Source organism: Carettochelys insculpta, chromosome 32 (genome assembly GCF_033958435.1).
Source record: "Carettochelys insculpta isolate YL-2023 chromosome 32, ASM3395843v1, whole genome shotgun sequence".
Classification (NCBI taxonomy): domain Eukaryota; kingdom Metazoa; phylum Chordata; order Testudines; family Carettochelyidae; genus Carettochelys; species Carettochelys insculpta.
In genome coordinates, this window is record NC_134168.1 from 1,008,379 (window position 1) to 1,024,086 (window position 15,708).

A 15,708-nucleotide genomic window follows, 5' to 3' on the forward strand; every position below is an offset into this window, starting at 1 on the left:
CCCAACCCTCCCAGACTCTAACCTCATCCCTGCCCACAGCTCCCCACCCACTACCTTGACTTCTTCAACCTCTGCCTTCTGTCGGGAGCCTTCCTCACCCAACTTCTGCCCTGTCTCCTTCCCCGCTCCCTTCCCTGAGCCCCATCATTTAAATAAGGCCTGGGCATTTTCCTTTGATTTTTTTTAACACTTCAGCTAAGGCCCCACGCAATGCCAGGTATGTCTGTTAGCAAAATACGTAACACCCTCCCACAACAGCCACACTCAAACCTGTAAACTCTGGAGCTTAGTAGAGGAGTCCCTATAGTCTGAGCTAAACACCAGCTGGTGCTCAGCTACAGTGCTAGAGGAGATTCATTTTCTCTTCTGTAAGTGGTCTGGGTGCTACCGCACAGCATAGTGCACCATGCCCCTACATGTGTGGGTTACACACTTCCCCTTCCTGCGGAAGTACGTCCTGAGCTTCAGTGCACAGTCAAAATCCTGGAGGAGTCCTCGCTTTCAACCCCCCCCCCCGGGGGACTTAAACTTGGGACCACAGGAGCTTAGTGAGGGAGCCTTTACAGTCTGAGCTACCAAGCCAGCTGAATCACAGATCAGGCTGTAGAAGAAACTCTTTCTTTCTCTGTGGAAGTGGTCTAGTGGCCACTCCATAGGTCAGCAACTCATAACTAGGTTGTGTCTAGATTGCCGAGAACCATCGACAAAGGATACACAAATTATGCAATGCATTTGCATATATTTTGCCAACAGTTGTGTCGGGAAAGGCTTTTCCAACAGTTGGCCCATCCACATGGGGCACAATGTCAGAAAACCCTCCTCTGTTGAGACATCCCTTCTTCCTCATGGAACGAGGTGTACAGGGATGTTGACCAAATGCTCCTGACCAGCAGATCTCTTCTGAGAGATCTGCAGTCTGGAAGCATGCTCTGTTGACAAAACTTCAGAAGTTTGGTGAACAGAAGCCTGTAGTCTAGACATTGCTACAGTAGGTATGTGGGTTACAGATAGATAGATACGGTGTATGGGCATAGATAGATAGATAGACAGATAGATACGGTGATTGGGCATAGATAGATAGACAGACAGATACGGTGATTGGGCATAGATAGACAGATAGATACGGTGATTGGGCATAGATAGATAGACAGACAGATAGGGTGATTGGGCATAGATAGATAGATAGATACGGTGATTGGGCATAGATAGACAGATAGATAGATAGATAGATATGGTGATTGGGCATAGATAGACAGACAGACAGACAGATACGGTGATTGGGCATAGATAGATAGATAGATACGGTGTATGGGCATAGATAGACAGATAGATAGATAGGTAGATATGGTGATTGGGCATAGATACATAGATAGATAGATATGGTGTATTGCCCTACAACTAATATGTGCCAGGATCCATGCCTCCCCTGCCCACCCTCAAAACAAACAGTGGAGGACAGCATTCACGTATTACATTAGATCAATCCACCTCCACCTTTCCCATCCCACATCCACAGCACATTTCCTCACACTGTGGGAGAAGGAGCCCTTGATTTTTGAGAAGGGTGGGGGCAAGTTAGCCCATCGGGAGCAAGAGTGAGGATTTTCAAAGGAACCTGGAAGGGGTAGGTGCTTAACTTCCTTTGATAGTAAAAGGTTGTTGGGTGTCTAACTCCTTTCAGTTCCTTTCAAAATCCCAGTCAATATAAACAGAGGAATTCAAATTTGTTCAGGTGGCAGCTTTGAGGAGTTCTTGTCTTGTATTTGGAGTTACAGATTTGGTGACCAGAATGACCAGAGACCTTTAGACATGAACATTTTAACTTGGATGTATTTCACAGAATCATACAGTCCCAGTCCTGGAAAAGACCTCAGGAGGTCATTGAGTCCAGCCTCCTGCCCACAGCAGGATCAACCCAAACTAAATATTCCCAGCCAGGGCTTTGTCAAGCTGGGACTTAAAATTCCAACAACTCTCTAGATAACCCACTTCAGTGCTTCACCATCCTCCTACTGAAATAGTTTTTCCTAACATACAACCTACACCTCCCCCTTTGTAATTTAAGACCATTGTCTCTTGTTCTGCCATCCATCACTACTGAGAACAGCCTCTTTCCAACTTCTTAAGAACCCCCCTTCAGGAAGTTGAAGGCTGCTGTCAAATCTCCCCTTCACTCTTCTCTTCTGAAAACTAAATAAGCCCAGATCCCTCAGCCTCTCATCACAGGACATGTGCTCACATGCACCAATCATTTTGGTTGCCCTCCTCTGGGCTCTGTCCAATGCATCCACATCCTTTTTTTACTGGGGGGCCCAGAACAGGATGCAATACTACAGATGTGGCCTCAAAAGTGCTGAATAAAGGGGAATAACAACTCCTCTAATTAATTTGCTACTTTCCATAAAGTAAAATTTATATTTGTTCCTTCTGTATTATTCTAGTAAATCTATAATACATTAGCTGAACACAGAATCCCCTGAGATCAGAAGTTCTGAACTGAATACTTTGCTTTTAAATGAGACAGTCTTTACACTTTTTCTTTGTCTTTTGGGTCAATAGTTCTCCTGTCTCTTGTCATTTTCCCTTTAGAATCCACTGTTTTTCAAAGCATCACCTTTGAGATTAATCAAAATGTTGTCCTTGATCTGTTTTTTTTTTCCTTTCTAACATTAAGCATTAACTTTCTGTCATGTAATAATTTCAAATTCCCAACGGCAGTAATATCCTGGAGGATTTTGATATCTTATATAAATTAAAAATAGCCCATCAAAGAGGCATTAATCTCCATGAACGGCAAAAACAGGCTAACACAGCATTCAGGTCCGTAGGACTGAGATTTCGGGGTAAGAAACCTGTAAGTGAACACTATTAATTGTAGAAAGGAATGGCATAAGTAAGGTGAAGTGCTTAATATACCTCAAAAAGTCTCCAGGAAGGGTTAGTGGTAGGGCACAGCTAGCAATAGATCATTACGAGGAGAGGGAAAGAAGCAGAGTTAAAATGAAATGATCTTATTTAGAAAAGGGAAAAGGACCTGCTTGGGTATCCACCCTGTTTGGATTTCTCAATCCAGGGGGGAAATAAGTGACAGTCGCCAGGTTATCGTAGAATCATAGAATCATAGGGCTGGAAGGGACCTCAGGAGGTCATCTAGTCCAGCCCCCTGCTTCCAGCAGGATCAGCCCCAACTAAATTATCCCAGCCAGGACCTTGTCAAGCTAGGACTTAAAAATGTCTAGGGATGGACAATCCACCACCTCTCTAGGCAACACATTCCAATGTTTCACCACCCTCCTGGTGAAGTAGTTTTTTCCTAATATCCAACCTACACTTCTTCTATAAGAAAGAAAATATGCCTAAGAAAGAGTAGTGAGTGTCTCTCAGGGCAGTTCTGTATTAGTCCTGATACACAATTCCACCTAAAACAATTGTCTAGGAGAAATCAGTTTATGCAGAATCAACTTATCTGGTCACCCTCATTGAGGGTAGTCAGTGGAAGAGTACAAGGGTCAACTGTCAAGCCTTGATAGTTTAATTTCACACATCCCCCCTGGGTGTGCAAATCAAACCCTGGAAGATCGACCCTGAGCAGATCAATCTCCTGGTAAGTATAGATGTACTCTCAGATTTAGAACCTAAGAACCTAATAGTGGCCATATTGGATCAGACCCAAGGTCCATGTACATCTGTATCAGGTCTTACAACAGTGGCCAGAGCCAGGTGCTTCAAGGGAAATGAACAAACCATGTGATAATCAAGGCATCCCATCCCCTGTTGCCAATTCACAGCTCTGACCAACAGAGGCAAGGGATACCACCTTGCCCATCCTGGCTAGTATTAATTAATGGACTGATTCTCCATGTATTTATCTAGTTTATTGGCTCGTGTGTGTATTTTATTTTGCTACCATATGAGTTTTATTTCTGTTAAAAATTGAAAGAAAAAGTAACCTTTCTTCTCTGTGTTAGTGTGAAACTTTTGTGGACTTTATTCATCCATTTATGTTTCACTAAGGTTAATGTACCATTGTCACTCCTGGTGGCAGATAAAATTTATATGGATGCATCATAAGCCAGACATCAATAGACATGATAGGCCAAGAAATGTGGAGGGGAAGAGAAAGGAAGGGACTTCAGACGCTGAGGTTATGTGACTGTCAACAGAGGTTACTGTCGGAAGAGATGTTCCGCCAAAACTTCTGTTGACAGAACATGTCTACGCATAAAAGCAGATCCATCTTTTGATCTACTCCATCTACCAAAGGGGCCCCGGAGTGTCTACATGGCTTTTTTTGTTGACAGTTGACGTGGACAAACTGCATTTTGTGTGTAGACACTCCATGGCTATGTCTACACTAGCCCAAAACTTCGAAATGGCCATGCAAATGGCCATTTCGAAGTTTTCCAATGAAGCGCTGAAATACAGCAGATAGGAATAAGGGGATTTTGAAATTGCCGGGGTCCTTTCGAAAAGGAGCCCCGTCTGGACGAGCCGCGTGGCGGCAAGCTGCTTCAATTTCGAAGTGCCGCAGCTGCCGGCATTCTAATGAGGCACTGAATATGTATTCAAAACCTCAATTTTGTCGACAAAACTCTCTAGTGCAGACATAGCTCAATATCTTTGCTTTCACAGAAAAGATGCTACTTCTGCTATAAAGATCTATATTTTATTGCTCCTAAAATTAGGTGAAATAAAAATATCTCTTTCTCTCGCTCCCTCCCTCTCTCTATACTATTATCTCATTCTGGCCGTACATCTCATCCTTTCATATTCAGATTCTTTTTTTTTAATTTTTTCTGCAGGCACATTCTCCTGTCTCCATAAAAAAAAATTGCTCTTTCATTTCGCTCTTGATGACTTCTCATTTGTACTTCACTTACGTGTCTTTCTATGGGATTGTATTATGAGTTCAATTCCACTTGTGTCCATCTGCATAAAGTTGATTTAGTTATGGTGGGGAAACCTAGATCAGGAAACATCCTGTGGGCTGTGTTTAGACTTTTGTGTGCTTCTTTCTATGTTTCAGATGCATTTATCAAATGATGTATTTTTTTTTCTTTTAGCCTGATTTAACAGAGGGCAGCTGGTGAGACCTTCATATCAACCATAGTTTCTCGGGTGTTTTGGTTTGTGTCTTAGGAACACATGCTTCTCGTGGTCTGCTTTGTTCTTAATGATCTTCCGCAGTTTAGTTCCATCATCAAATTTTGCCAGCTCACTGTTTCCCTGTTCACCCCGATCACATAGTTCCCTCCCTTGGAGAGGTGCACAAGGATACCACATCGTCACCTGGAAGGAGGGTCCAACTGGAAGATCGTTTGCCTCTGCTCCAGGTGTGTACATCTCTGACTCTCTTAGCTTCTCCAATTCGGCCACCCTGAACTCCAAATCCCATAGGCTGTCTCTGAGCGCCAGGAGCTCCTTGCACCAAATTCACACGCATACCACCAGAATCACACATAATACACTGCGTGCAATAATCAGGATAACCTCCCACTCTCCTGCTGGGCTTCTGCCTGCATTTGCCCCTACAGATAATCAGACTCTTCATAGGTGTTTTTATTTAAATCAGGTGGTTTAGGTTTCAGTGTCTTTTAAAAGCAGTTTTAAAGAATTCCATGTGTTATCTAGAACCCTACAATCTCCCACACAAGGGACCTCCCTGTTGGTTGCTCCCCGATCACTTATTAGCGGGCTTTACATAGCTCTGGGCTTCCTGCCCCCTTGTTTAGGCTTGACCAATGAGCAAAGAGTTGGGTTTCAAAGCCGAGTTAAGAAGCTCACATCTTCCAACTGCTAACCTGATCGCATGGTCCTTCAAACAGCTCGGCACATAGACCTGGGAAGCACATCTACACTGCACCTGTCCGCTGATGTACTTCTTTTCGTAGATTGATGTTATGGAGAAAATGGAAGGAAGAAATCAAACGTATATTGTGGAATTTATCCTTTTAGGATTTGGGAATGACCCTGACCTGCAGCCCCTTCTCTTCCTGTTGTTTCTAGTGATCTACATTTTGACTGTGGCTGGGAACAGCCTCATCATTGCCCTAGTTGTGCTTGATCAACACCTGCACACGCCCATGTACTACTTACTGGGGAACTTGTCCTGTGTGGAGACCTGCTACACCTCCACCTTCCTTCCAAGACTGCTGGTCAGTCTCCTGACTGGGGACAGAGCCATTCCTGTTAAGGGCTGCATTGTGCAATTATTTATATTTGGAATTGTAGCAAACACAGAAGCTCTGCTACTAACGGCAATGTCCTGTGACCGGTATTTAGCGATATGCCAACCCCTCCGTTACAGTGCTCTGATGAACAGCCGGGTTTGTTTCCAGCTAGCGGCAGGGTGCTGGATAACCAGCTTGCTGAGCTGTACCGCAGTAAATACATTCTTGTTCCAATTGACGTTCTGTGGTTCCAATGAAATTGACCATTTCTTTTGTGACTTTTCCCCCATGATGAAGCTGTCCTGTGGTGATACCAGCACTCTGCAACTGGTGATATTTATCGTTGCTGCTGTGGGGACATTTGTGCCCTGTCTACTGACCCTGGCATCCTATGGTTGTATCATTGTTGCCATCCTGAGAATCCCTTCCAGCACCGGGAGGAAAAAGGCCTTTTCCACCTGCTCCTCTCACCTCATTGTTCTGTCAATTTTCTATGGGACTGTGATTACGATCTATGTGGTTCCAACAGCCAATACTCCCAACGTTATACACAAAATAATCTCTGTCATCTACACAGCCCTGACTCCCTTAATCAACCCTGTCATCTACTGCTTGAGAAACAAGGACATCAAAGACGCTGCAAGAAAAGTTATTCTAAAAACTGGTTTGTTTCAGAAGCAGTCATAGAAGCTTAATGTACATACTGTAGCTTATAGTAAAATGCAACTGAACCAATATAATTACTGAGACGTTTTTGTCCTCAAGAACAGTGGTATGCTTTGCTGCCCCTGACTACTTCTCTGCTTCAGGAGGGTTTGCTGGCTGTGCAGCCCTGTCCGCAGCATTCCCAGGCCAATTCTCTTTTGAGACCGGCTGAGCAGACTAAGCGATCTACTTAGGCCATGATCTGCCAACAGAGATTTTGCTGGAAGATATCTTCCAACAGTAACTTCTGTGGCTCTAGTGTAACCCTAGCAAGTCATAGAAATAAAGAATCATAGGTCTGGAAGGGACCTCAGGAGGTCATCTAGTCCAGGCCCTGCTTCAAGCAGGATCAGCCCCAACTAAGTCATCCCAGCCAGGACCTTGTCAAGTCAGGACTTAAAAGCCTTGAGGAATGGAGAATCCACTTGTAATGGGGTTCAGGGGTCCCCAGACTCTGCACCCCGTCTGTAGGCAGGAGTGACTCTCACTCAGCAGGGGAACAGCGGGTTTATTAGCTGACAGGACACAGCGTAGTAAAGAGGAGTCAGTGCAGCCGGCAGAGACAGCCAGTCCCATCCATGTTGGGGAGAGGAGGCCCCGAGGGGCCCCCAGAGCTGGGGCCTTGCCCCCTCCTTTGTCTCTCTCTCTCCCAGCCCAGACTCACTGCTTCCAACTCCCAGTTCCAATTCAAACCTCTCAGGCTCCACCTCCCCCTTTGTCTGCAGCCCAGAGGTGTCACCTGGTTTCCTTGGTTACCCACAGCAGGAGTCCCACACCCTCTGTGAGCCCCACACAGGTACACACATGTATCCCCCACTACATCACACCACCACCTCTCTATGCAACACATTCCAGTGCTTCACCACCCTCCAGGTGAAGTAGTTTTTATCCAACCTACTCCTCTCCCTCTTCAACTTTAGACCATTGCTCCTTGTTCTGCCATCTGTCACCACTGAGAACAGTTTCTCACCCTCCTCTTTAGAGCTCCCCTTCAAGAAGATGAAGGCTGCCATTAAATCACCCTTCAGTCTTCTCTTCTGTCAACTAAACAAGCCCAAATCCCTCAGCCTATCCTCATAGGTCTTGTGCTCCAGCCACTTCATCATTTTTGTTGTCCTCTGCTGAAACAGCTCCAGCACACACACATCCTTTTTATACTGGGGGGCCCAAAACTGGACACAATATTCCAGATGTGGCCTCACCAGTGCCAAATAGGGGGGAACAACCACTTCTCTAGATCTGCTCGAAATGCTCCCCCTAATGCAACCTAGTAATCTGTCAGCCTTCTTGGCTACAAGAGTACTGTGTTTACTCATATCCAGCCTTTCATCCACCATAACCCCTAGGTCCCTTTCTGTCGTACTGCTGCTGAGCCAGTCGGTCCCCACCCTATAACAATTCTTGGGATTCTTCCGCCCCAGGAGCAGGACTCTACACTTCTCCTTGTTGAACCGCATCAGATTTCTTTTGGCCCAGTCCTCCAATTTATCCAGGTCACTCTGTATTTTCCCATAAGAACCACGGTCTGTGATTTGGTAGCTTCACTTAGCTGCCCGAAGACATCCTCATCTCTCTCCTCTCCCTGATCTGGCAGTCTATAGCAGACACCAACTACAACATCACCTTTGTTACTTCCGCCTCTAAGTTTAACCCAAAGCCACTCAACTGGATTTTGCCTTCCTCGTACTGGAGCTCTGAGCAATCATAGCACTCCCCCACATAGAGAGCAACTTCTGCTCCTTTTTCTCCCCATCTGTCCCTCCTGAAGAGTTTGTAACCTTCCATGAGCGTGCTTCAGTTATGCGAATCGTCCCACCAAGTCTCTGTTATTCCAACCACCTCATACATCTTTTCCTTCCTTGGGTTATGTAATCCGCCATGATCTCTTCATCTCTGTCATTGGTTCCTAGATAGAGAAGTAGGAAGGGGTAACAGTCTACAGGTTTAACAATTTTTGGCAGGGACTGTGTAATATCCCAGATTCTAGCTCCCGGCAAGCAGCAAACTTGCCAGGATTGGAGGTCTGGATGGAAGACGGATGACTCTGTCCCTCTTAAGAGGGAGTCCCCAACCACCACCACATGTCTTTTTCTCTTAGGGGTGGTGGTCATAGAACCCCCATCCCTAGGACTGCGCATCCCATGCCTTAGAAACCATGGGGACCCCTTCAGATCCAATTTCTGTGAGGTATCAGCCACAGTTATCTCTGCCGTATCACGTGTGGAGAGAGGCTGAAAGCAGTTACTTAACTCCACTGGAATTGGAGAGACCTGAACTGGTTTTCTTCTCCTGGAGGTAACCTGCTTCCAGTTCTCCTCCTAGTTTTGGGCAGCCTGCTGTTCCTGCAGTGTTATCTGTTGCCTTCTATCCAGAAAGTCTTCACCGTCTCTGATGGACCTGAGGGTTGATATTTGTGCCTCAAGTCCTTTAACCTTCTCTTCTAAAATGGCTACCAGCTTACACTTGGTACAGAGAAAATCCTCCTTTCTATCGTTTGGGAGAAAGACAAACATGGCACATGACATGCAGGTCACAACAACAGAGCTCTCACCAGTCACGTCACCATTTTTTCCCTTTTCAGAGATCCCTTATTTGTTTCTAGGGCCGCCTTGAAGGGCATAGGAGAAACACGTTATAAGAAAGGGAAAAACGGGTATGGGGCTCTTCCCGAAGGTGAACTCCCAGGCAAACTCCCTGTTAACTTCTCCTGTTCACTGCTCACAGTGTTCACTGTGGCTGCCTTCTTATGGAGCTGATAGCTGGTTAGGCCCGGCTCAAAGCCTAAGTCTGTCAACAGATCGTGCCGATACACAAATGCAGATTGAAAGAGCAATCCTCCCTGTTGATTGAAGGTGGCCAGATGCCCTAGCCTCTTTCCCAACCTAATGGGGCCCCAGAAGCTCAGCAAACAGGGCTATCCAGGGAACCAGAAGTTCTGTTGGTCTACAGAAGATCCCCTGGGACATTCACATGCTTCTCTTTTTTCTTTTTTTTGACAGAAACCATTGACGAAAGCATCATGTCTCATGAGGGAGAAGCAGAATGTTGCTAGCAAATATGTTGGTTTGTGTCAAGATATTGTTGACAAAACCTATTTTGTGTGTGAATACTCCACGGCTGGGTCAACGCTACAGAGTTTTGTCGACAGAAGGGGCCGTCTGTTGACATAACTCAGGGAATCCCACACACTTAAAGCATTGTCTTCACAGAAGTCTGCATTTGCCTCCACAGCATTATCCCTCAAAAATTTGAGGCACAGCAATCTCTGGATAGAATAATGTCGACAAAAGTACCGTGTAGACACATCTGTCAACAGAGAGGCTTCAGGTTGCCAGCCAGCCTTCTTTGCAGAACTGCCACTCCATTTTCTGGCACCAGAGGTCTGTGCAACCTGGCGGTTCCCTGTCGAGATTTCTCTGTTGGCAGAGGCTTGTGATGTAGACATGGCCTGCTAGTTTTTGTCAACAAAACCAGGGTTTTGTTGACAAAAACCCTCGAGTGCAGTGGTTTTTAACCTTTATTGCAGCCTGCACCCCTATGGTTCTCAAAAATATGTTCTCACACCCCTTAGCAAAAATCAGATATGTTCTTGAATCTCTTAACAAAAATAAAAAATGGAGATGGGGGCTTATACACTTTTAAATGCATATTAAATAGAGGTAGAGTCAGTTTCTATTATTACTCACCACAACTACTAGTACAGTAGGCATGCAAAAATACTCAGTTACTACCCAGAGACGTTACGGAGCTTTGTAGTGGACATGTACTTTAACCAAAGCTCGAACAGTTAGCAGCTACCTGAATTCAAACAAAGCTTCTGAGCTGCCATGTTATTAGCTGCACAAGCCTGAAGAAATACCCTGCAGCGTGGCAGTATGTTGTATTTTGTAGCCAGGTAACTTCACTACGATTAGCTAAAAAACTCGAAGTTTGTTTTGCATATTTCAGTAATCGTTAAAAAAATGTATAATGTTAATAAATAAATAGGTTTGATGACTCAAAGTAGTTGTACTTGCAAGTCTGTGCTTCACTTGTGTTTTTGATGACTTACCCTCTAAAAAAATCTAGCAAGTCTTGCACCCCCAGGGAGTGAATGCACCCCAGGTTAAGAACCACTATTGTAGCATAACCGTAGCCTCTGTATCTCTTTCACTCATAGACTCAGTCTACACTGGCATTCGTCTTTCGAAAGCAGCGTGCAAATGGAGGAAATTAAAAATGCAAATAAGGGATAGATTTACATATCCGTCACCTCATTTGCATATTCTTCTTTCGACAGAAGACAAAAGGTGTAGATGCGACTCTTTTGAAAGTAATCCCCACCTTCGAAAGAACCCTTCTTCTGAAAAAAATCAGGGTTCTTTTGAAGATGGTGATTATTTTCAAAAGAGTCATGTCTACATTGTTGTAATTCTTTCAAAAGAAAAATATGCAAATGAGGTGCCAGATATGTAAATAAGTGCCTCATTTGCATGTTCAGTTTCCTTCATTTGTGCGCCTCTTTTGAAAGAGGAATGCTCATGCAGACATAGCCGTACACCCTGTCTTTCAAGCTCCCATGCCAGTCCCATTGGCCTGAGGTCACCTTTCTAGAGGTCCTGAGCCAGCCCCCAAAGACCAAGTAAAATGTGTGCAGTCTCTCATTCCCTTCCCCCACCACAGAGAAAATTACTGCCGACCCTGGCATACCTGCAGATATATATAGTGAGTTGCTTCAGATATTAAGTTGTATTTGGATGAAAATGAGGGTCACATGAGTAAATTGCTGCATGAAACGCTTTCAGAACAAATAAACAACAGTGGTCCCATCTTCACATCTGGAACTATACAAGAGAGCTGAGACAATGTGTGTGAACCAATGAAAACCACCATCATGAGTTCTGGCAGGGTCAGAAACCCAAGCTTTCTAGGTACTATGGCTCCAAACAGGAGGTCTTCAAGGTGAGTTTAGTTGCCTATCAAGTTTGAAGGCTACTGAGTGGCCGTTAGAGAATCTGTCCGGACAAGATTCTGTGATTTAGGCACCTACAGGAGTTAGGACCCAAAGTCGACCTTTTTATATCTTACTACCTGTTGCTTTTGAAAATCTCACTATGTTCCTAAATTCAGCTTTGGGCAAATATATACCATTGCAACTCCAGCCCTAAGTACTTGGAAAGAAAGGACCAGGGCACTAAACACAGGTCCCCAGAGATATGAGTGGGGTGCGTGTTGGTGTGCTTTACAGGCAGTGTGGTAACTGTGTCTTCCATCCAGGGCCAGCCTGGGCTGGTTCCAATGGAAGCACAGCACAGTACTTCTTCTGTGTTCTCCTTCGGCCCGGAGCAATTTTGTCACACATCATTTTGAGAAGCTGGAGATCTTTCACGGTGTGCAATGGCCCAGATTCTGATCTCAATGACCGAGGTGTAAACACGGGCGAAGTTCACGGAGATCTTACGGGTCTCTGTCATGACAACTGAGCTCAGTGTTTCTGTGATAAAAAACATCACTGGTTCCCAGGCACTCCTGGTGTAACCAGAATGAAAAGACAGGAGTTACACCAGGGAACAATTGGGACCATGCTATTGAAAACTCACTGCAACTTTGCAGCATATTGCAGAGGACATGAGCAATCATCTTTGATGTTAATTAATCCCCACAGGTCCTAATTGAAAACCCTCCATCCCCACTGGGATATATTAGTGAAGCCACAGATTAGAGTTCATGGAGGATTACTGGCGTTATGTTTTACATCAGATACCGAAAACCCAATTTCCCCAGTTGCTGCAAACAGGCTAGATCAAGGAGTCTGAAACATCCGGCTGGGCTTTCACTGATGTGAATGCAGGTGCTGTCTAAATGATGTTCAAATGTGATGACAGTTGGTGGTTTGGCCTTGTCTCTAGTAGAATGATGTTAAAACCATGACTTCAGCTCCAGCCCTGGGACCGGCATGAATCCCTTAAGTGGAGAATTCATAATTTCTAAGGGCTTGACTGATTCCTCACCATTAGATTTCATCACTTTCTATTCTGAATATATGTAGAGTGGTCATAGAAATGTAGGTGTATACAGTGACTAAGAATCTAATAAAGAAAATGAATGATAACTGTCAAACATTCAATCGTTCACATTAATAACAAGGCAAAATTCATTGAGAATGTACTTAGAGAACACTGATTTTTAAGGCCTATATTTTCAAAGGAACCAAAGGGAGTGGCAAGCCCAGTTTGCCATCATTCACAGCTGGCCTCTAACTCCCATAGGAGTAAATATCAGCTTATGCTTAAGTGTAGAATCATAGAATCCTAGGCCCGAAAGGGTCATTGAGTTTTGCCCCCTTTGTGTTTGTTCACAAGGCATCCCAGGCTAGCACGAACAATGTTTTTTTAACTTCTTCCAGAGGTATTTTGTTCAGGGCAACATTATTTATAATTTTATAGCGCACTGAAGAATGCTAAAAGCTTCCCAGAAATTATTATTCCCTAATCAAAGACCTTACAATCCCATTGAAGGAGAGATTTCTTACTTAACTTAGGTTTACATGGAAATGAATCCATTTACCTCAGCTGAATGACATTTGTTTTCATAGAATCATAGAATATTAACGATGGAAGAAACCTCAGGAGGTGCCATATAATCCAACCCTCTGCTCAAACCAGAACCAACCCTAATTAAATTTTGAGTCAGGGGTTGCCATTTGCCTCCTAGGCTGTGTCTACACGAGCTCAAATGCAAATGGCCATTTCGAAGTTTACTAATGAAACACTGAAATACATATTCAGTGCCTCCTTAGAATGCCGGCAGCCGCGGCACTTCAAAAGTGACATGGCTCACTGCCACGCAGCTTGTCCAGATGGGGCTCCTTTTCGAAAGGAACCCACCAACTTCGAAATCCCCTTATTCCTATCACCTTTCTGGTGTTAGGAAGAAGGGGCTTTTGAAAACTGGGGGGTTCTTTCGGAAGGTCCCCATCTCCATGCGTGGCGTGTGATTCGAAAGGCCACACTTTTGAGTCGCTGTGGCTGCCGTTATGCTAATGAGGCACTGCATATTCACAGCAGCGCCTCATTAGCATCTTTTGAAGCCTCTCATGAACATGCCCCTTCTGAAAGGAAGGGGCTCATGTAGACGCAGGGCTAGTGAAATAGTTTTTCTGAATATCCAACCTGGACCTCTCCCGCTGTAACTTCAGACCATTGCTCTTCAGTCCGCCACTACTGAGAGCAGCCTCTCTCCATCCTCTTTAGATCCCCCCTAGATTTTTCTTGATTTTTCTTTGAATCTGCTGTGACGTTGGACAGCTGGAGAGACCTTCATACAAACTTCAGCCTCTTCGGTGTTTTGGGATTTGGCTTATGGGATAAATATATATATATATATACACACACACACACACAGAGAGAACTTCAGAAGCCTACGTTTCTGTTTCAGTAGGCTGACACATATTGTTTTTGGCTGAGTCACGGTGCTAAAATATTTGAAAATCCTAGCGTATACATCTTTATTTCAAGTTCAGGAGAGCTGTAAGTTATTGGGGTCTGAAGCTCTTGGCTCACCTGTATTGCAATGTCAACCTTGGAATGACATGGCTCTTCCTTTGTTTGTTGATAAGTTAATTCTTTTAGTGAAGAGATGTATTGTGACATGACTAAATACACCAAGTTTTGGTCAATGCAACAGAGAGAGATACGTGACTGTGTGCACTCCTTTCATCTGTAATGTTTTCCTCTGTCTAGATACATATTAAGATTAAAGCAGAGGGAAGAAATCAAACATTCATTATGGAATTCCTCTTGGTAGGGTTTGGGAATGACCCTGAGCTGCAGCCCTTTCTGTTCCTCGTGTTCCTAGATAGAACAAGAGGCAACGGGCTTAAACTGCAGCAAGGGAGGTTTAGGTTGGACATTAGGAAAAAGTTCCTAACTGTCAGGGCGGTCAAACAATGGAATAAATTGCCAAGGGAGGTTGTGGAATCTCCATCACTGGAGATATTTAAGAATAGGTAATTAGATGTCTAGCAGGGATGGTTTAGATCCTTAGTACTTGGTCCTGCCATTGGGGCAGGGGGCTTGACTCAATGGCCTCTCGAGGTCCCTTCCAGTCCTCGTGTTCTATGATTCTAGGATTTGACGATTCCTACTGATCTACCTTGTGACTATAGCTGGGAAGTTCCTCATTATTGCACTAGTTATGGCTGATCAGCACCTTCACACCCCCACGTACGTTTTCCTTATGAACTTATCCTGCTTGGAGATCTGCTACAGCTCCAACATCCTGCCCCACCTGCTGGCCAGTCTCCTGACTGGGGACCAAACCATAGGGGTTAAGGGCTGCCTTGTGCAGTTGTCTGTCCTTGGCAACATGGGAAATACGGAATATGTTCTGCTCAATGCAATGTCTTACAACTGTTATTTAGCAATATGATATCCGCTCCTTTACGCAGCTTTGATGAATGGCTGTGTATGTTGCCAGCTAGTGGCAGGGTCCTGGATAAGCAGCTTCCTCGACTGCACATTTTCTTTTTCTGGCTCAGATTTTGTAACTCCAAGGAATTTGACCATTGTTCTTGTGATTTGTGAGTCCTGGTAAAGCTCTCCTGGGGCGACACGCAGACTCTGCAACTCGTAACATTTCTTATGGCTGCCATAGGGACACTTATGCCCTGTGTACTGACCATGACATCCTACATTTGCATCACCACTGCCATCCTGAGAATCCCACCCACCACCGGGAGGCAAAAGGCTGCTTCTCCCACCTCATTGTGGTGACTATTTTGTATGGGACACAAATAACTGTCTTTGTGATTCCAAACATGCTGAGAAATAAAGAGGTGAAGGAAGCACTGGGA

At 44.6% G+C, this 15,708-nt stretch overlaps 1 protein-coding gene across 1 annotated transcript; it reads left to right on the forward strand.

Annotated features, from left to right (window-relative positions):
- Window positions 1-5,897: 5,897 nt before the first annotated feature.
- Window positions 5,898-6,857, forward strand: LOC142004487 (olfactory receptor 5V1-like). The gene has a single exon (XM_074982130.1). It carries the CDS (start codon window positions 5,901-5,903, stop codon window positions 6,855-6,857), a length of 957 nt encoding a protein of 318 aa, XP_074838231.1. The 5' UTR covers window positions 5,898-5,900.
- The last annotated feature ends 8,851 nt before the right edge of the window (window positions 6,858-15,708 follow it).